The 22,869-nt window shown below is 46.4% G+C and overlaps 1 protein-coding gene across 2 annotated transcripts in view; it reads left to right on the forward strand.

Annotated features, from left to right (window-relative positions):
- Positions 1-22,869, forward strand: part of RABEP1 (rabaptin, RAB GTPase binding effector protein 1) — a 98,793-nt gene that overhangs the window by 60,488 nt on the left and 15,436 nt on the right. For both annotated transcript variants that reach the window (XM_088028051.1, XM_088028052.1), the window contains 7 exons: positions 4,490-4,609; positions 9,886-10,021; positions 13,282-13,460; positions 15,354-15,485; positions 19,542-20,009; positions 21,099-21,203; positions 22,671-22,787. In XM_088028051.1, the coding sequence (XP_087884177.1) occupies positions 4,490-4,609; positions 9,886-10,021; positions 13,282-13,460; positions 15,354-15,485; positions 19,542-20,009; positions 21,099-21,203; positions 22,671-22,787 (1,257 nt within the window). The remainder of the gene's footprint in view (positions 1-4,489; positions 4,610-9,885; positions 10,022-13,281; positions 13,461-15,353; positions 15,486-19,541; positions 20,010-21,098; positions 21,204-22,670; positions 22,788-22,869) is intronic.

Here is a 22,869-nt window from a genome sequence, read left to right on the forward strand (position 1 = left end):
GTTTTTTAGAATGGTTTTTATTTACAGAAACGCTGTGAATGAGGATAGTACAGAGTCCCATGTACCCCACTCCTGGTTTCCCTTGTTACAAGTATCTGTTATTAGTGTGGTACATTTGTCACAACTAATAAACCAGCGTTGATTGATTCTTACTAACTCAAGTCCATGCTTTTTATTCAGACGTCATTCATTTTTACCTAATGTCCCTTTTTTACTGTTCTAAGATCTCTTGCACGAAACCACATTGCATGATGCTGCGTGTCTCCTTAGACTCCTCTCGACCGTGACGGTTTTTTAAATTTTCCTTGTTCTTTTGCTTTTTTCTAAATTTTTAAAAAGATTTAATTCCAGTATGGTTCACACACAGTGTTATACTAGTCTCAGGTGAACAAGATAGTGAGTGATTCAACGCTTCAGTGCATCACCCACTGCTTATCCCCACAGGTGCCCTCCTTAGTGAGTTTTCCTTGTTTTTAATGACCTTCATTTTAAAAAAATCATCTTTACAAGTTTTGTTTATAATGATATTCAACACTTGTGGGGTCACCATTACATCAGTAAATAGCTCAGTCTGTGTTAAATTCTTTGCTGCTTCCCTCCTTTTTTTCCTGCTGATTTTTATCAGCAGGCCTCTGTAAGTATCCCAAATTAGCCTTGACTGAAGATATTTTAAGCTCATATGTCTTTTCCAAACAGGACTTAGTTAAAAATAAAATAAATGATGAAGTGACTCTTTAAGGACTGGAAAACAAAGTGAGTCCCTCTTTTCTGAGAGAGATGTTTTTTGGGAAAAATTTCCATGCATATTTGGGCATATATGATATTTTTCCCATTATGAACACCTAAGGATAAACTTGCGCTCTTTTAAATTTAGTGAATAAGGTAAATTTTCATTTTCACCAGAAGGGTAAAAGCTAACTTTTTGATTCTACCTTTGTTTCCGTGTATATATACACACGTACACACACGCACACTTACGCGCACACATATACACGCGCATATGCATGCATACACACACGTGCACGCACACGCACGCACACATTCGCATACACGCACACACACGTACATACATTCACATATACTTACAGACCCACGCACACACACGTACACACAAACTTACGCATACACATTCACATACACACACGAACACACATACACACGTATACCCACTTACACAGATACACATGCACACACGCACACATACACAAACACGCATACACGTACAAACACATACACATGCACATACATTCACATACACACGTACACACATTGCACACACATACATATACGCACACACACACATGCACACACACCCATACACATATACTTAAGCACTTACGCATACACATGTACACACACACAAGCTCACACATGCACACACACGTACACGCATACACATGCACACACACCCATACACACATATACACACGCATACACGTACAGCCAACTTACACACACACACACGCATACACGGACATACACATTCACATACACATAGACACGTATACGCGCACACACGCACATTCACATACACATACACATATACGCATACACAGACATACGTACATACACACGCATACACGCACACATTCACACACATACACATGCGTACATGCACACATTCACATACACATGCATAAACACACTGACGCATACACGCATAGACACGCACACATTCACACACGCATACACACGCACACATACGTACACATTCACATACACACAGACACGCACGTACACACATATATACACATACGCACATACACGCATACACACACGCACACATTCACACATACACATGCACACACATACCTCACACACACATGCAGATACATACCCACACACACACACAGGCATACACATGTACACATACATAGTTACATACACATACGCACATACACATTCACATACATACATTCACACACGCACGCTTACATACATGCACACACACATTCACACATGCGCACGCATTCACATACATATCCACATACACGCATGCACACGCAGACATGCATACACATACACAAGGCACACACTCACACGCATAGTTACACACACACCCACGTTCACATACATACGCACATTCACACCCACCCACACACGCTTACACACATATACACACACACGCACATAGACACACATGCACATATACGTACACACATACACATACGTACATTCACACAGATGCACTTACACACCCACACACACGCTTACACACACCCACACACATAGACGCTTACACACATACATATATGCACATACACATACAGAAACACGCACATACTACACATACACACAGATATACATACACAAATATACACACATACACACGCATACACAAATACGCACATACACACGCATACACACAGATACACACATACACATACACACCGATGCACACATAGACACACACAGATACACAGTTACCCACACATACACATACACACACTTGCACACTTACAGACGCATACACATACATACACATGCATACACACATTCACACATATACACAAGCACATACACACGCATACACACATACACATATACACATGCACATTCACATACACATGCACACACATACAGATCTATGTGTGTGTATGGGTCTGTATGTGTAAGTTTGTATCACACACATATACACTTACACACGCATACACACACATTCAGATACACTTACATGCACACATTCACATATACTTACACACACGCTTACAGATTTACATACACACGTACACAGGCACAAATATACACATATACACACATACATACATACACAAATATACACATATACACACAGAGACATACATACACAAATATATACACATACATATATATACACACTTTCATACACACGCATATGCACACATACACAAACACACACATACACATATATGCACATTCATATACACATACACAGTGCATACAGTTACACACATACGCACATACATACGCATACACACATACATACACAAATACATACACATATACATACGCACACACACACATATATGCACACATACGCATATACATACACATACACACACGGACATACATACACACACATATACATACATACACACATACACACATACACACACATACCCATATATACATTATATTCAGACATATTACACACATGTATACATATGTAACATTATTATGTACATAGTGTATATATATAATGAAAATCAAGTTTCGTACCAGTTTACTAATTTGTGGATATTATTTCCTTTTAATCCATGTTTTTGAGAATGAAAGAAAACAATATGATAGTTTTAGGGGTCATTCTTTGGGTTTGTTTCATTTAGTTATCAAAAGTAAAATATATAAATTACTTCTTAAAATAAGGTGGAAACTTTTATAGCAACATAATTTTCTAAGATTTTAGAAAATATTGTTGTTCTCTTTGTTTATGTTTAAAAACAAATGAGTCCTTTTATCCAACCATTTCATAAGAAATTATGGTTTCATGAATTTAGTAACTAGAATTATGAAAATGAAAGTATTATGTGTGTTTCCTTTTATATATGTGTCTTTTCCAGTTAATTGATTTAAAAAGTTAGATTTGTCATAGTGAATCCATTTTCCTACTTACTTCCAATTTCTAAGTAAAATAATGGGGAAAATTATGATGATGACTTGAGATTCAGAGTTGTGCAGCATTTGAAAGTCAGGCGTGGTTCAGTTTAATGAGCGCTAATTCAGCACCCGGTAGGCTTACTCGTTGTACTGAGTCTAATGGTGTATGTAAGTCAGCATTTCTTAGAAAAGCAGTGAACCAGTAAGTCGTAGCATTTCTTTTTTTTAATTTATTATTATTGTTATGTTAATTAGCATACATTACATCATTAGTTTTGGATGTAGTGTTCCATGATTCATTGTTTGTGCATAACGCCCAGTGCTCCACGCAGAACGTGCCCTCTTTAATACCCATCACCAGGCTAACCCATCCCCCCACCTCCTCCCCTCTAGAACCCTCAGTTTGTTTTTCAGAGTCCATTGTCTCTCATGGTTCGTCTCCCGCTCTGATTTCCCCCCTTCATTCTTCCCTCCTGCTAGCTTCTTCTTTTTTTTTCTTAACATATATTGCATTATTTGTTTCAGAAGTACAGATCTGTGATTCAACAGTCTTGCACAATTCACAGCGCTCACCATAGCACATACCCTCCCCAATGTCTATCACCCAGCCACCCCATCCCTCCCACCCCCTCCACCACTCCAGCAACCCTCAGTTTGTTTCCTGAGATTAAGAATTCCTCATATCAGTGAGGTCATATAATACATGTCTTTCTCTGATTGACTTATTTCGCTCAGCATAACACCCTCCAGTTCTATCCACGTCGTTGCAAATGGCAAGATCTCATTCCTTTTGATGGCTGCATAATGTTCCATTGTATATATATATACCACTTCTTTATCCATTCATCTGTCGATGGACATCTTGGCTCTTTCCACAGTTTGACTATTGTGGACTAATTCTTTTTAACCATAGGCTCAAGAGGATGCTGAAAAGCTTCGGTCTGTTGTGATGCCCATGGAGAAGGAAATCGCGGCTCTGAAAGACAAACTGACAGAGGCTGAAGACAAGGTTAAAGAGCTGGAGGCCTCAAAGGTTGTGAGATGTTGTAGCCCGTTCCTTGAACCTGGGACCCTGACCTAATGCTATGAGCAAAGTTAGAGTCACTGAGGGGGTACAAACTGGAATTTAGACTGTGTGTCTTAAAAGCCTTGCTTTCTTTAAAATGCAAAGAAAAAAATGCCTGAAGATAATTGTGTCCTTATGGATATATTAAATAATCACAATAGTGATGTTCCTGCTGCTTTGTTAACAAAGTTAGTGCTCATGTCAAAATGACACCCGATCTCATTTGTTTTCTTATCGAGGAACATAAGCTGTTGGAAGTTGGCTTTATCTCCTGAAGCTCGTCCCAGAACTGATGTCTTAGAGCTGATGATGTAGTTATAGTGCTGGACTTGTTGGCCATAAAGATACAACAGAGGAAATACAGAGGGAATGTTGAAAATGTTGATAATTAAGAGAAAGGAAAGAAAGCAAAAAATAATAATAAAAAGGTAGTCAACGAAAGCACAGCATAGGAGTGTAGAAAGGGGGAATATGTCCATGATCCTAATAAATGTAAACTGATAATCACCTGCTAAAATAGATGGGATTCTTAAAAAATCTAAATTTATATTGTTTATAATAGACACACCTAAAACAAAACTACAAGATAAGACTGAAAATAAAGGGATATTTAAAGATATGCTCTCCAAATTCTACCCAAAAGAAAGTTGATATAGTGATTGTAAAATGAAACATTTAGGATGTAAGGGAAAAAGAATAGAGATAGAGGGGACCCCATCTAAAAATTCATCAGTAGGATGTGACAGTCACGATCAAATGTACCGTGTATACCTTGAAATTTGTGAACTAAAAGGGATAATTACAAGGGGAAATTAATGTGCACAGTTCTAGTAGGAGATTGAAACAGATCTTTTTACACTGAAAAAAAAACATCTTTTTTTTTAAAGATTTTTTTTTAAAATTTATTTTGACAGACAGTGAGAGAGGGAACACAAGCAGGGGGAGTGGGAGAGGGAGAAGCAGGCTTCCCGCCGAGCAGGGAGCCCGATGCAGGGCTCGATCCTAGGACCCTGGGATCACAACCTGAGCCGAAGGCAGACGTTTAACGACTGAGCCACCCAGGCGCCCCTGAAACTGATCTTTAACTGATAGTGTAAGCAGAGAAAAACGTTAGCGGGGATATAGGGGTTTTGAGCTATCTGATTAACAGTTTAGACGTAACAGATCCATGGAGAGAGAGACTGCGTCTTCTGTGGTAGCAGAGCATAGGAATCAGGAGCTCAGCAGTTACTGGCTGGGGGACCTCGAGCAAATTACTTCATCTGACTGTGCTTTGCTTTTCTCAACTGTAAAATGGGGATAATAGTACCCTTCTCATAAGGCCACTGTTGGATTATGTAAGTCCACATGTATAAAGCACTTAAGATAGTGCATGGGATAAAGTAATTGTTAGTTTTAGGTACATTATGCTTTACATAGTGTCACAAAAGGAAGTGCCAAAAAATTTTGAAGAACTGTTATGTAAACTCAGGTGTCTGACCACAGGTTTTTAAATTATTTACAGTAAAATGGTAGCTGAAATAAAATGGAAATGAAAAAAAAAACTCACAGAAAATGGAATTCTAAAATATTTAGAGTGGTTTGAGTGTTTTACTCAAGAATCCAAAAAGGCGAACAATAGTACAGACTATGAATACAAGGAAATAATACGTTTAAAAGCAGAAATTAGTGAAATAGAAAAGCAAAAGAAAAATTGAGAATGTCAGTATAATGGGAAAAATGGGAAAACTAGTAACATAGACAAACCTCCATTAAGACTAATCAGGAGGGGCACCTGGGTGGCTCCATCAGTTAGGTGTCCGACTCTTGATTTCAACACAGCAAGACGAGATGCAGGGACAGGGCGTAAGCACTGAATGGAGACAGACGATGATTGTGTGGAAGGAAGAGAATGTACCATCATTCTTAGACCTGACAACAGTTCAAGAAAGTTGTTCCAACAAGATCAACATACAAAAATATATTCTCCAATAATCTATCCAAGTAAAGAAGGTAATGGGGAAAAAATCCCATTCATAATAGCAAAAACAAAACAACAAACAAAACCCCCAGATACAAAAAACCTAAAATCAGCTCTATGCTGTAGAGACGTAGATACCTGAGGATAGATCCAAACAAAATTATGGAATACATTATGATGAAGGTCCGAGCTCGTGTGTGTTCCTGAATGAGAAGATAGTGTATTATAAAGCAGGTAGTATATCCCCAAATTAATCTGAGTTCAAAATTCCAGTCTGAATAAATTGGGTTTAACAAGGAATTTAGAAGGAGGCAAGGTGGGGAGACTTGCCCCGCCTACCAGATATTAAGACTTAGAGTAAAGCTCCTGTAATTAAGATGCTTTGTTACTGATCTGGGGACAAACAGTGGACCAGTGGAACAGAATCAAGAGCCCAGAAACAGAGCTGGATGTGTGTGGGAATTTGATATAGGACAGCTGGCCTTGCCCATCAGTGGGAAAGGAATGACTTGTTAAAACATGGCCATTTTAGGGCCACGTGGGTGGCTCAGTTGGTTGACTGTCCAACACTTGATCTCATCTCAGGTCTTGATCTCAGGGTCATGAGTTCAAGCCCCGTGTCGGGCTCCATGCTGGGTGTGGAGCCTACTTAAAAAAATAGCCTTTTAAAAATAGTTTTACCTTTTATTTTTTTTAGAGCGAGACAGTGAGAACGGGAGTTGGGGGGAGGGGCAGAGGGAGAGAGAGAATCTCAAGCAGATTGCACACTGAGCAAGGAGCCTGATGTGGGGCTTGATCCTAGGACCCTGAGATCATGACCTGAGCCAAAATCAAGAGTTAGGCGCCCATAAATAGTTTTAAATACAGAATAAAGTGAAATCAACTTTTTACCACACACTTTTCAAAAATTAATTTCAGGGCGCCTGGGTGGCTCGGTTGGGCAACTGCCTTCGGCTCAGGTCATGGTCCTGGAGTCCTGGGATCGAGTCCCGCATCGGGCTCCCTGCTCAGCGGGGAGTCTGCTTCTCCCTCTGACCCTCCCCCCTCTCATGTGCTCTCTCCCTCATTCTCTCTCTCAAATAAATGGATAAAATCTTTAAAAAAAATTAATTTCAATGAATTAAAAACCAGAGTGAAAAGTAAATCTTTAAAACTTTTAGATCTTAAAAAAAGATGTTATTTGGGGTACAAAAGATTAAAAAAATTTTTTTAATTTATTTTTGGGAGCATGAGCAAGCATGAACATGAGTTGGGGGAGGAATGGGGGGTAGAGGGACAAGCGGACTCCACACTGAGCCAGACACGGGGCTCGATCTCACGACCCTGAGATCATGACCTGAGCTGAAACCAAGAGTCGGATGCTTAACCTACTGCACCACCCAGGCGCCCCAAAAACGTTTTTTTTTTTTTTTAAGATTTTATTTATTAGAGAGAGCACAAGTAGGCAGAGTGGCAGGCAGAGTGGGAGGGAGAAGCAGGCTTTTGCCGAGCAGGGAGCCCGATGCGGGGCTGGATCCCAGGACCCTGGGATCACGACCTGAGCCGAAGGCAGATGCTTAACCGACTGAGCCCCCCAGGCGCCCCCGTAAAACGTTTCTTAAATTAGAGACAAAAATACTGTGAAAGAGAAGTTTGACGGATTTGCCTACATGAGACTATAAACCTTCCTTATTAAAAGATGCTACAAAGGGTTGCACAGAGAAGTTGTGGGCTGTTAGGAGATACCTTTACCTCCTGTACCTGATGAACAATTAGTATCCAGATGAGTAAGAGCTGCTTAGTCCGTAAGGGATAGGTGGCCCAGTGGAGAAACCAGTGAAGAATGCGAACGAGCGGTTCACCCAAGAGGAGACCAGAATCGTCACAGAATGTGACAAGATCCTCAGCCTCACGGGAAATCAGGGAAACACCCTCTCCAGATTGCAAGCGTCCCCGTACAGATGTGTTGCATTTCCCCACTGTTTCCAGCTTCAGCTGCCACTGCCAGGTTGGAGACACTTGACAGTCTTGGGGTTTTTGGGGCTGTCACCCTCTCCTTTGTCCCTGTTGATGCTGATCCCGGGGACGTCCATAGAGGTAGCTTTCTGTGCTGGACCCCACCCTCTAGCTGTCACTTAGTTTGTTTCGTGGATGCCACTGATTATTCATCGAGTCGGCTCTCTGTGCTAAGAAGTAGCAGTAGATGGAGTTACTGGTCATGTACCACCATTTTATGTCTGCCGTATGGACTCTTGCTCTCGTCAGCTGAACCCCCACCCTCCGCGGTGGCTGGGACACGCCTCCCAGCGGCCTGCGCTGCGTCTGGTCGGCCCACGGCCTCCAGCGCATCCCATGGCAGCTTCTGCAGTCCTTTCAGCCTGCGCCCACTACTAACGTCTTGTGTTAACAGTCTAGGAGTAAAGACACTTGAAAGCAGGTCAGCTGGCATTTTCAAGTTGGAAGAAGTAGGAAGTTATAAGGCCGGCAAGTAACCTGGAAAGTGAAAGTAGACATAACCATTTGAAAAAGTTGACATAAGTAACTGGCCGAAATTTAGGATGGATAATATATAAGACAGAGTAAAACAAGTGATTCTCTATTCACTCTGGTGCAAGATTGCGTTTTATTTTGGTTATAACTATTTCAGATATTAGACTATCTTGTTAACACTTTAATATTACAGTTAAACAGAAAGAAGCCATTTTTAAAAAGATGTGATTTTAAAAAACATTCCACACTTGCCTTCAAGTTAGTGTTTATTACAGTATGAGACTAGTTATTTTTCCCATCATGACTTCCTCTTTTTTCCTTCCAATCTATGTGTCCATGAAAATGGGTCCTTTTTATAAATTCAAGGCATTTGGAACTACCTCACCAGGAAATCAAGGAAAAGCACATTTACTAGAGTGTGGCACTACTTTTATCTTTAGGAATTATAGCTATACTGTTTAAAAACCCCCCAACAACCTAGTGTTACTGAGAATGTGACAAAATGAACCCAAGTATGCGTTGCTCTGGGAATGCAAATTAGAGCTAGCTCTTTGGAAAGCGAGGTACAAAGCTGTTACGTGTATTTGCTCTGGCGATATGATTATGGATAATACCTACTATTATATTACTTTCCTAGTTTTCTGTAGCAAGTATGTGTTTGTTCTGTAATTGAAAATGAGAAGTGTTAACTTTTAAAATTTTATGTAAAATGTAAACATGAATGTAAATTATTTTCAAGGCACATCCAGAACTTACCAATATACCTAAAGAAGAAACTGTTACTTTAGTTTCATAGAATTGCATTTTGTTTCAGGTTAAGGAACTGAATCATTATCTGGAAGCTGAGAAATCTTGCAGGACTGACCTGGAGATGTACGTAGCTGTTCTGAATACTCAGAAATCCGTTTTACAGGAAGATGCCGAGAAACTGCGGAAGGAATTGCATGAAGGTAAATATAGATTCTGTATATTTTTAGTCTCAGTCTCTAAGTAGAATTGATGCCGATTAAAAGCAATAACAAGTCCTAGACTCCAACATGTTGGTGATTCACTTTAAGCTTTGCAGTTGGTTCGAATGTTCTCATTGAAGGGCTGGAGCCAGGAGGTCTCCTAAAGATACATGGATTGTTAACAGCTCCTCTTCCCTCAAGGACTCCAGGAATAACTTCACGGGGCATGAGCGGTAGACAGAAAGACAAGAGGGCTGGGAAGTTCTGCTTAAATTGCTTTTGCCCCCAAGATTCATTTTGTTGGAGGTAGATTAGCAAGAGTAAAAATGGGACAGAGCGCAGATCCTATATTCTGGCGGCCTCAAGTAGCATCCCTGTTCGTAAGGGACAGTTTTGATTTCTCTAGCCTGGTAGCAGAGTTCTACAGAAATTGACTCTTGTTTACCCAAGCCTGGGGGCAAAGGCTTATCTTTTCCCCATTAAAATAAAGATAGTGGGGTTTTTTATTTGTTTGGTTTTTTTTTTTAAAGATTTTAGTTGTCAGCGAGGGAGCACAAGCAGGGGGAGTGGGAGAGGGAGAAGCAGACGCCCCACTGAGCAGGGAGCCCGATGCGGGGCTTGATCCCAGGGCTCCAGGATCGTGACCTGAGCCGAAGGCGGACGCTTCACCGACTGAGCCACCCAGGCGCCCCTTACTTGGGGTTCTTAACCATGTTGTGTCATGGACTCCTTTGGCAGTCTTGTGAAAGCCTCTTAAGGATACTGGTTTTCATTCCTAAAATACAAAAGCACTTATATTATGAAACAGTAATGAAAATATAAATAACTGCCATCTTATGATACAGTAACAAATGTGCTATTTTCTTAATGCCTTAAATGCAAAGGTTTGGGGCGGGTCTGGTCGAGGCTGTAGTCCGGAAGCAGTGCCGAGCCTCAGGGCTGTGTTGGGGTACCTGCAGCCACTGCAGTGGCTATGGCCTCTGTTGGCCACTGGGTCGCAGGCACTGTCCTCCTTCCTGGGCTGGGTTGCCCACATTGTGGGTAATTAAGGGAAATGATAAATTTCAGTGAGAGCTTAGTAAACACACAGACCAACATTTCCTCATCTGGATGCATGGACCCCTTGAGACCTTGTATGTGTTGTGGGTTATACTAGGAACGCTTGCACAGGGGGTTTAGGACTGGGGTGAGAGAGTCCTACAGCGAATACTTTTTATGTATATCAAGTGCCGTGGGAAATAGAGCTCTTCCTCAGTAATTTAGGCTTGCCTATTTGTTTTTTTCCCCAAAGCTGAAATTCTATAAGCCTACAGAATTTTTCATAAAATACTAGGAAAATCACCCAAAGTTTGAACAGGTCTTTGGTTTTTCAGGAAGCACTTTTTGGATGTAGTGCTGTGTCAGAAAGACACGCAAACTCTGAGAGTGTCCAAAAGAAATAGGAATTTCTGTTTAAATGACATGCCCCAGCCCTTCCAGAAATAGTGTGAAACTACCAAGCCTTCCTAACCTATCTGGAAAAGTATCTGAGAAGTCTCATTAAATGAGTAAGGGCATAATTTCCATCCTGAAACACTCACACCAAAACTAGTACTCAAAGGAAGAGAAGGTACAACTTGAGCAGCCGTGTAACTTACAGCCTGAATCGGGAGAATTAGCCAAGTTAGTGCCTCTTCCGGGAGCCGGCTCGCAAGTGTGCTAGGAAGTGGCCGAGCGCAGGTGGGCTTCTTGAAAGAAGTTGTAAAGGGGGCTTTGACCGACAGGTGGCCATTTGTCAGGTGGCCAGAGATGAGCCTGACGTTCAAGGCCATTTGCACGTGGTGCAGCAAGGTCAAGAAGTGGAAGAAATTCGTTCGGCAAAGTTAGGATGCAAAGGGCAGAGGTGCAAATGCGAGCCAGATTGTGGTCACCTTGGGCTGAGGGTTTGGGATTTTATCAGATGGGCAGGAAGGAGCTTCTGAAAGGCTTTTAAAATGTTTTTCTTTTGGGCTCCCTGCTCAGTGTGGAGCCTGCTTCTGCCTCTGCCTCTGCCTCAGTCTATCTCTCTGCCTCTCATGAATAAATAAATAAATCTTAAAATAAATAAAATGTTTTTCTTAAGCAACAGCTTTATGGAGATGTAATTCACATGCCATGAAGCTCACTCTTTTAAAGTCTGCTGGACTCACAGAGCTGTGCACCATTATCAGTCTGATTTCCACAACAGTTTTGCTGCAGAAAGAAGTTCCGTCCTCATCACTAGTCACTTCCTTTTCTCTCCTCCCTCCCGGCAGCCCTGGTCTCCTTTCTGTCTGTACAGATTTGCTTATTCTGGACTTCCGTGTAGATGGCGTTATACAACATGTGGCCTCGTGTTTGGCTTTTCTGAAGGGGTTTAAACTTGAGAATGATCATCTAAATTTTGTACTTACGGAGTTTAGTTTGACAGCGGTGTGGAGGGTAGGCCGGTGAGCGAGGACAAACGGCAGGAAGCGTCCTGGTTGTGGGGGTCACGAGAGCTGGTCTGAGGCCGGCGGAGGAAAGCGCTGTGTCCGCCAGCACAGGGGGAGCTGGTGGGCGCCTGTCACAGGGGCTTTGGGTGCGGCGAGGCACGTCAGCCACGTGGGAGTCTTCTGGTTTCTGGCTTGAGTGACTTGTTCGTCAGGACAAGACGGCCGAGTGGGGCAGTGTCGGCAGTATCCACCGATACGGAGAGCCTCCGACCTGTCCTGAGACGTCAGAACTGTGGGGGTGGGAAGGACTTCTGGGTCCCAGGTTTGTCAGAAGGTATTTAAAGGCACTGAGTAGTGGTTACTGCACCTGTGGCATTTAGAGCGGTAGCTCCCCGAGTGTCTTCCCGGAACTTCCCTTGTTCTGTGAGTGGCACTCTGCCGGGAGGACTTTTTGGTCAGAGGAACTGGGGGAGTCCTGTATCCTGTACCCTCCTGCAGGAGGACACGGGCATACTTCAGAGGCAGAGCTCAAGGTCCTCGGGGAAGGACCCTGTAAAAGTGCACTTAACCAGGGTTTCTAACGCTCACGGAGCACAGAAATCCTTTGTTCATGTGTCGCTGTGACTGGGAGCACGCCTGGGAGCCTCTGTGTGGGGAGAGGTGTGAGGACAGCTGCTGTGTGTCTGGCAGCAGGCCGCCCCTCGGTTCTTGTCCAAGGCGGAGTCCCAGGTGGGGCGGACCGTCCGCCAGACCTGGTCTAGGGCCCCAGGTTACAGGAATTGCCTACCATTAAAATTCAGTGTTTCTGATTGGGGGGTTCCTAAACAGTGTGCCATCTCTTGGAGCAAGAGCGACAACAACACAACCAGCTGAAACACACGTGGCAGAAGGCCAATGACCAGTTTCTGGAGTCTCAGCGTCTGCTCATGCGGGATATGCAGCGCATGGAGATCGTGCTCACGTCCGAACAGCTGCGGCAGGTGGAAGAGCTGAAGAAGAGAGATCAGGTGAGCGGCAGTTCCGGGCACGCGCTCGCTCTGCTGGTGCCCACGCAGCCTTGGCTCGGAGGCAGTGGACGCTCGCACCCTTTCAAAATGCGTGATAGCTGCATCAGAGGGATTTTGCTTCTCACCTTTAGAAGTGGCCTTGTCTGGGGGAAAAGAACTGATTCAGCAGTGCTCCTCTCTGGAAACTGCAGGACGCAACGGTGCATATTTCTGAGAAAATCTTCCTCCACGGCTCTGTCCGGTTCTCCCAGGGCTCTGGGATTCTGTTTGTCCGGGTCGCGTCTTTTGTGACGTTGCTCTGAAAGCCTCACTGGACGGTGACGGCATGGCAGGGGGGAGGGGCTGAGTGATCCCAAAGGATAGGAGTCCAGAGGGCTGCTCACCCGAGATCCTGTTTTCTCCTTACCTTTTAAAAAGCTGTCTGAATTACATGAGTAAGACACAAATACATCTCAGGTTAAAAATGCAACAATAAATACAAGTGATAAAGGAGAATCTCCCCAGCCACCTCCCTTCCAGGAGCGAGCACTTCTGTCCTCAGAAGTCTTCCTGTGGAGGGCGGTCCTCCAGGGCATTTGTCTGCGTTCGGAAGCGGGTGTTCGGGTTGGTTCAGAGGTGGCACAGGGAACGTATTCTGTGACCTCTGCACCAGAGAGCTCTCACTCTCGCTCACTGCCGGGGTGGGCACACCGTGATGGACTCGATCCCTGCCCCTGTCCCGGCGCCCAGATGGCTTCCCGTTCTGTGTTCTTCATTTCAAACAGTGGCGCGGCTCATCTCCTGCACCGTGTTGTGCGTGGGTGCAAAGATCTCCCCAGGAGAGCTAAGTAGAAGCTTTTCTAGGTACTGTGCAGATTGTTTAGATTGCCTTGTGTGACTTAGGCTAGATTTTGGTTTTCAGAAGTTTCATCCTTTTTAAAATTTCTGTCTTTAATTGTGACTCATTCCTCTTCTGTGTAGACACAGCCAACTTAAGGATCGAAACTGTAAATGCTGGAACTGGTCACTTGGGACTGTATTAACATTTACTGAGGTTTTTCTACACGGTTTTTCCGCAGTGTGCGCAGGCTTTACCTGTAAAGCTTTGTGTCATGTAGTTCCCAGAACAGACACTGCAGCGCCCCAGGTGCAGTGCGGCTGTTGGCAGATCCCAGGTTCGAAGCCTGTGCCCCCGACTTCCCGTGTGCCTGCCCTGTTCTCAGCCACAGCAGGATACTTGGGGTCCCTTGTGTGCCTGCCCTCCCTGGAGCCCTTGCTCACCCCTCACCCGGTTGGCAGACTCTCCGCACTGATCCTTCCAGATCCAGCAGGTGCTGCTTTTGTGGGCCCGTTTGCAGCTGCCTCTGCGGAGAGCGTGGTGTTGCTCCTGAAGAAGCTTGTGGCCTCCCTCCCCCCGCCCGTGTGATGCCGAGGCCATGTCCCTGCCCGCAAGGCCGTTCTGGGGAGCCCTGAGGTGCCTGCTCATCTGTGTCGTGCAGATTGTTACATCAACTTCAGCCATTCGTTTTGTGTTCCACATGAATTTGTACCTGTTTCTAGTGGCCGTGCCCTGCCTGCGTTCTGTAGTTGTCGGAGGGGACGGCCACGTAAACGCTCTCGGATCCCGTGACGGAGAGGGTGTGTTTTGTGTTGCTTTCTCGTAGCGCACTCTTCTTGGAAGCGGCTTCCTGATTTCTCCTTTATGACAGGCTTCGTACTTTGTGCCTGTGGTGGTAAAACACTTTGTCAGGACCAGACATTCTGACAGTGATTACAAAGCAAATAAACTTCAGGGTCCAGTGTTCTCATGAAGCTTTGTTCCCTTTTATCTGTTTTGAGCGGCTAAAGAACTGTATGAATGGTGAAGTGTAGATCACCTGGGTGATGTATACATATATTTTCTTTAACTTCTAGGAGGAAGACGAACATCAGAGATTTCACAAGAGGAAGGACCATGACAGAACAGAGGTTGAGGAGGAGGCAAAAGCCCCAGCTGTGTGTGCTTTCGCACACGAGGAGTCTTCAGCCCAGCTGTCGAATGAGGAGGTAGGGTGAGTCTGTCGTTAGGGCCCCGTGTCCATGACGTGGCTGTGTGCGTGTGGGAGTGTGGAGCTGGAGCGATGGTATTCTGTCTTACCGCATCGGTGGGCTCACGGCCAGGGCTCCGGAAACATGGGGTCCTCTTACCATCGCTCAGCCACGTGCAGGCTCTTTTTCCAGTGGTTCTCAAAGTAAGGCAGTGGAAGGGAGCTTAAAGGACACCTGCAAAATCTCTGTGGGGTGAATAGTAAATGTTGCCAGTACTTTGGCTTTTACTTTAAAATATGAGCTCAAGCCCTGAAGCCCCGAACCCCCCACAGCACATGCTTGTGTATCAACGGATCTGAGGCTGTGGGCTCTGAGGAGTCAGGTGGAGTGGGGAGCCCCGGATGTGGAGAGGGGTGCTCCTGTGGCCTCGGGGCCCCTTGCCTCCCATCGGGGGTCCTGTCTGCAGCCTCTCGGCCCCCTGCGCGCCAGCATTACTGTCCCCTTCCCTTGTGGGAAGTGCAGCTGTGGCCAGGCCGCTCCCCTCCTCGGAGACCACACAGGCTCCCGTGATGGGCATGACAAGGTTCCACTTCCTGCTTCACACCATTCCAGCCGCAGTTGCCATCCCGTCATGCTTGCACGCTGGCTCCTTCTTCCGCCGTGCCGCCTCCCCTGCTCGCTCATCTTTAGGACGCAGGCTGACTGTTACCGCCTTCGGGATAAGAACGAAGGCACAGAAGGGCCTGCACCACTGGGTGACCCTCTGTGCCTCCCATGCTCCCCACGTCTTCACAGCCGGACCTGTCTCCGTGCTGGCCAAGCTCACACGCCTCGCGCCCACTGCCCCCAGCCCCGTCTCCGTCTCCTGGCCGATCAGATCAGGGTCTGTTCCCCCTTTCAGGGGTACCGTGTGTCTGTGTAGTTGGCACGTGTACGCTCAGCCCTATGTAATCTGCTTCCTGGTGGCTTATATTTCCATGTTTATGGATTGTTGGACGTGAAAGTTTTAAAAATATCCTAGTGGACACTGAAAAGGATGATGTAATTGTTTTTCTACATTCTTTGTTTTGGGTCGTACATGAGAACCACTTGGCCTGATTCTGCTGTGCATTTTTTTAATGGTCAGACTCCCAGGAGAGTGTTTCAGCTTTTGGGTACTGCCAAGTATTATGTGGTTTCTGTGTGCAGGAATGTTTGAAAAAGTTTCAGACTTTTCAAAAAATATTTTAGCAGGAAAACAGGAAAGAGATTTGTTAGAATGTACAGTGAAATATTTAAAAAAATTTTTGATTCCGTCTTCATTGGTCTGTAGTATATATTGTGCGTAACATTTCCTGACATTTGAAATATATTTTAGATTTTCAGATCTGATACTTTACAGTTTGAATGTGGAATATGCTTGTTTTGTATTGAGACTCATGACGATTTACTTTCGCCTGTTGATGTAAAGTTCAGAGTGGCTGCTTCGGAGACTTAGTTTTATGGCTAAAGACGATGAAAATTTGTAGGACCTGATACCTTCTTTAGTCTGATGTGTGGAGTATCCTTTTCTCACTACAGAAGTAATGTGTGTTCGCCATGGGAAATGTGGAAAGTACAGAAAGGGCCTACGAAACAAGGAGAGCTTCTGGGTGATTCTCCTGCCCAGACATGGCCTCCACTAGCGTTCTAGTGCAGACCCCTGCTTCCTTCTTGTTTCTTTTCTCTGTTTCCAGAGTTAACGTGGGTGTTTCTATTTTCACTTTTTAGGCATAACTCATATTTTAACTCTAAATAATATTTTATGTAAATTTTTTGCTCTTAAATCTGTCTTAGAGGTTTTGGCGTATCAGTAAACGTTTTCCCACAAGTGGTACTTAAGAGCTGACAGCATTTCGGCAAGCACATGCCCCATAATTCCATTGTAATTGATTTATGCCCAGGCCTACAGGTCCACGCCATTGGAAAAAATGTGTAATGTGTAATGTTGCTCACGGTGTCCCTAGAAGTGAGTCACGTGCCCCGTGCAGAGCCATGTGCAGATACGGCAGCACTGGGTCACAAGGCATGGGCAAGAGCAAGTGGACAGCACGGACCCCAGGCATTATGGGGACTTTCGAAGGCAGGGGCAGGGCAAACCGCACAGGGCTGGCTGGTTTGAGGAATACCAGGAGGCGTGGTATAGAGTCTGTCCTTGGTTTCCTGGTGCCTGGCCCAAGGTTGATTTAGGGCGAGGGGCGTACTGGCGTGCGGCTGTGAGGGCAGGTAAAGGAGGTGGTTGGGGGCTGGACACAGGATGCGTCACGTGTATGTGTGAGGCATGTTCGTAGGCGACTTGTGTCTTAATCGGAGGAGTCAGGTGGCTTGGAGGGACCGTCTCTCCCTGGCCAGCAAGGTCCTCAGAATGGGAAAAACATCGTAAAACAGAAAATGAAAAATGGGATTGACAGACTAATAGATTGGTTCCATCTTTCACTAGTGTGGGAGTTTTCCTCATTATGAGGAACAGCATAATGCTGTTGCATGTAATTCTTCCCTGAACAGAACTCACCCTGGACTGTCCTGATTGCTCCCCTTAGTGCAAGCTATGGGGAAAGGACCGCCGAGTTTAAGGGCATAGATGTTTTTCAGGTATTGGCACATACTGTTGAGTCATCTTTGAGAAACCCCCCACAGTTCACGCTGCCCCGGGAGTGTGTGCCCCCTGTGTGGTCGCGGGCTCCGTGGTCTGGCGTGTTTCCTGCCGCTGCCCCCTCCCCTCCTCCATGTCCGTGAGGCAGCGCTCGCGGGAGGCTCCGTCGTAAGCCAGCAGCAGGGATTCCCGCCCCGGCTTGTATCGGGCACTTACTCGGGACCTCGGCTGTAGCTACAGACTAGATGTGTGTTCCTCAGCCATCTGAATCTCGCAGATGAGAAACATCTTTATACAGAAAGAAATGGAGGAATTCACTTAAAATTTTTGTATTTCAGTCTTTTCCAGTTCATAAAGGAAAGGGCGTTTAACAACAAAAAGTAGACGGGGTATTATCTTGAAACAAAGGCTGGTCCTTTAAATCGAATATGTTGAATTTTAAGAAACACTTGCTGCACGTTTCCGGTTTTCTGGGTTTCTGGGTTTCTGGGTTTCCTGGTCACTGTGCGGCTGCCTCGTAGGGCACACTGCTGTGCTGTTCACACTTCGGAAACACACTGCCCTGCGTGTCTTTTTAATTGAGCTGAAATTCACACGTCCTAGAATTAACCACTTGAAGTATGCACACACCATGTCTGTCTAGGTCCCCCACCCCAGGGGACCGCACGTCCTCCAAGGAGTCACTCCCCGGCTTCCTTTCCCCTCAGCCTTTGGCATCCACTGACTGGAGTTACTAGTTCTGGACACTCTGTGTACATGGAACCACATGATGTGTGTTTTTTTACTTGCTGCACCCACTTGACATGCTTGTGACACCCTCCGGCATTCGACGTTATTCTCATTTCCCTTCCACTCAGGCTACTCCTTCCTCCGTCCATCCCCAAAGTGGACGGAATTGGTGTTTCTTGGGGCTCTGTTCTCAGCTCCCCTGTCCTGCAGACCCATCATGGGTGTTCCAAATTGCTGTTGTGACTTTATCATTATGTGGTGCTTCCTCTCCGGCCTCGGTCTGAAGACTTCTGGTCCCGGGGTTGGGTGCACGTCTCCGCGCGGGCGGACGAGGAGCACCTCACGTTTGGCGCACGTGGCACTGGGCTTCGGGAGACCTTCCCTGACCCCGTATCTGGGCTCAAGCCCCCACCTTGAGCCCCCAGAGCATTCACGGAGCTCTAGCCTGTCATCTCGTCACATAGGGTATTTTAGCTGCCTGCTTGCTTGCTTGCTTTTTTCATGGAACTGCACACATGTTGAGGTCAGGGTTTGCTCACAGCCGTGTCCTGAGCGCCTGGCTTAGTGTCCAGCATATAGAAGACACTCGGTAAACGTTTGTTCAGTGAGTATGGGAAGGGAACATGCTCAGGATTATCGTATGTAACATGTGGCAAACATGTTTATGATACGGTCGTTTTTGTCTCTGAAGTACAGAGTCGTCTGACTTGGCCACGTGTGTTTTCACATTTCAGGAGCATTTAGATAGCACCCACGGGTCAGTCCACTCGCTGGATGCGGACTTACTGTTGCCATCTGGAGACCCGTTCGGTAAATCGGACACGGACATGTTTAAAGACGGACTCAGGAGAGCACAGTCTACCGACAGCTTGGGAACCTCAGGCTCACTGCAATCCAAAGCTTTAGGCTATAACTACAAAGCAAAATCTGCCGGAAACCTGGACGAATCAGATTTTGGACCGTTGGTTGGAGCAGATTCGGTGTCTGAGAACTTTGATACTGCCTCCCTTGGGTCACTGCAAATGCCAAGTGGGTTTATGCTAACCAAAGATCAGGAGAGAGCAATCAAGGCCATGACACCTGAGCAAGAGGAGACCGCATCTCTCCTCTCCAGTGTCACCCAGGGCGTGGAAAGTGCTTATGTGTCCCCCAGTGGTTACCGCCTGGTCAGTGAGACCGAATGGAACCTCCTGCAGAAAGAGGTGAGCTGCCCTTCGGACTTCCTCTCTCTTGCTCGCTCTGCAGGATAGCGGGTAGCTGTGGGATTTATTGTCGGTTCACGAGATACCCCTGGAGTCCCTGCACACACGTGACTCCCAGTCCAGGTGGCTGTGGCCAGGGAGGGAACTGACTGGCCGATCACACTGGCTGTGAACCCCCCCCTCCCCCCGCCCCCTGGAGTCCCACCTGAAGTGGAGCACAGGCAGCTTTATGTTGGAGGAGTCTAAATTTGGTTTGCTGTGCACTTGTCTCCAATCTCAGTGTACATCTCTCCTGGAGAGCTGGAGCGCAAATGCTTGTCAGCAGTCGATGAGCCAGTGCGTCCGTGTAAGGAGGGGGCAGAAACTGCGGGAGAGAGAGGTTCATCTTCCTCCTAAGCGTGTGTGCAAACTCAGAAGTAGGATTAGGAGCTAAGCTTTATGCTTTGCGCAGTGGCTCACGGGTTCACACAGCCCTGTGTTCCGGCTTCAGGATGATAGTGCCATTGTCCCCAGCTTTACAGGGGAGGGCTTTGCTTCAGGCCGCGGGAGTTGTGCAGGTGTTCCCGGGAACTGGGAGCAGGGAGATGGGGGTCAGGGGCCAGGTTCTCTGACTTGCAGTGCTTTCTTTCACGGGACCCACGTCTCCTGAAGGAACTGTTGAGCAGTGCGTGGAACCGCAGACGAAGCCTCACAGCAGCCGCCCCCCCCTTGGTCTCACGCAGGACGTGTAGCTTATGGGGTGGTGGCTTGTGGTTGGAGCCGGGGCACTGGCCCGTGGGTGCTGGTTGCTCCTGGCCGAGGCCCCTCTCCTGGTGGTGTACTCACTCACAGTGTGTGGCTCTCGGCTTGGGACCTGTGGCCTCGTGTTTTCCTCCAGTGCCGTATCTCGTGGCCCTTGTTTCATGTCGTGCTTGTATTGGCGTTTATGGCGTCTTAGAATCCAACCCTATATTGCCATAAATTTCTGAAGACATTGTCTACCCCGTCCCTGTTCTCCTCTGAGTAACGTAGGTACGACTGCATGTGTTCAAGTATGCGATGTGGAATTATGTTGTTCTGCCTGATAAGAGGTCATTTTGGTGCCTTCAGGTACATAACGCGGGAAATAAACTTGGTAGACGTTGCGATATGTGCTCCAATTATGAGAAACAGTTACAAGGGATTCAGATTCAGGAGGCTGAGACCAGAGACCAGGTGAGTTTCTTTTGGCATGCCAAACTGCTGACGTTGTCCTTCTCACCGGAGGCGCAGAAATAATGGCTTCTTCCCTCCCATTTGCTTGGTGAAGTATATCTGTGTGAAATACGAAATAAGCCGGTTTGTGCAGCGTCAGCTGCATCCCTGGGGGGCACACCAGGACCTTCCCTTCTGTCCCTTCTGTCTGGGCTTGGTTAGCTCGTCTAGCACCATGCAGGCCGGCTCTGCTCTCGCAGGGCCAGGAGCACCGGGGCATCGGATCTCGCTGCCTGCTCTTCCTGCCCGCGGCCGCCGGCCACGTGGTCAGGAGCGTGCGCCTGTGCACAGTGCTCCCCCACGCGGGGCCTGACGGAGGGGAGAGGTACTGTTGCGGCAGCTGACTGCGCAAAGCTTAGTTGAATATCATCTTAACCATTATTTAGAGTCTTCATTGCTTTTTGCCTACTTCTTGTCAGAAATCTGTTGAACTGATTGAGGTTAGTTTTCAGGAGCACAGAAATTAAGATTTGGTAGATTTTGTATGCAGAGATTGACAGGTACCTTTCCAAATATAGTGTCTAATGATGGATTCCTTGAGAACATTTAGGGAATGTGGAATTTCAGGAGAGTAGGCTTGTGAACGGATATAGAAGGAAAATTTTTTTTTATATTTCCGAATTGTTATTTGATTATTGTAGAGATTGTTCCCTTAGTTCCCTTAAAATAAAGTAAGCAGATTAGAATGATGGCTTAATATTTTCAAATGCCATTGGCTTTCATTTCCTCCGTATGTACTAGTTTCTGTAGATGCTGGAAACATAAATTTCTAGAGGTGCAGGGGGGCGTGTATAGTCTCACTGTGCGCTCAGGGAAGGCAGCGCTTGAGCTAGGTTCGTTTTAGAGCTGGAATAAAAATCAGGAGAAGTGGGAAAGGGTGTTCAAGGACAGGAAAGGTGCGCGAAGGAGCAGTTATGAAGGGGACCGCTGTGTTCTGGAAGCACGAGTCGCGCATGGGCTGGGCGGGGGGCCTGGGAGGGGGCAGAGCGCTAGAGGGGGAGGCCGGCGTGAGACCACTGAGGGAGCGGCGCTGTGGACGGCGTTTGGGCTCTGCCCTGAAGACTGTGGGACGCGTTTAGAAGCTCCAAGTAGGGAAATAATATGATTTGACTTCTGTTTTAGAGAAAATCATAGTGTTAGTGTGGGTTGCAGACTGGAGGCCGAGGATAGCCCAGACTAAGGGGGCGGTGCCCCGGCCCGCAGGACCAGGCAGAAGAGCAGACCTTCTCGGAGGAGGTAACGTACGTGAGAAGGGGTTTGTTAACCGTAGAGCACGGCTCCGGCCCCGAATGAGGTCATTTGTTCTGAATTGACCGATCAGGAAGAAGAAAGGTGAGGTTTTTAACATTTCTGGAGCTAGGGCTTTTTTTTTCCATGAACAAAAGAATCCTCAGGAACTTGTCCCGATTGGCATTTACAATTGCGCAGGTGAAGAAACTGCAGGCGATGCTGAGGCAGGCGAACGAGCAGCTGGAGGGGACGGCGAGAGAACGGCTGGAGCTGGAGGGCGCTCTGAGTCGCAGCGCCCAGGACGCCGGCCACCAGGTACGCGGGGCCGGGGCACCCCCACGCCGCCCGCCCGGACGCCCACGCGGCCCAGAGCCGGCGGCTCTGCAGTCACAGCCCT

The sequence above is a fragment of the Eumetopias jubatus genome, unplaced genomic scaffold, assembly GCF_037043125.1.
Source record: "Eumetopias jubatus isolate StellerSeaLion01/CBP00866 unplaced genomic scaffold, mEumJub1_p1.0 scaffold_10, whole genome shotgun sequence".
Classification (NCBI taxonomy): domain Eukaryota; kingdom Metazoa; phylum Chordata; class Mammalia; order Carnivora; family Otariidae; genus Eumetopias; species Eumetopias jubatus.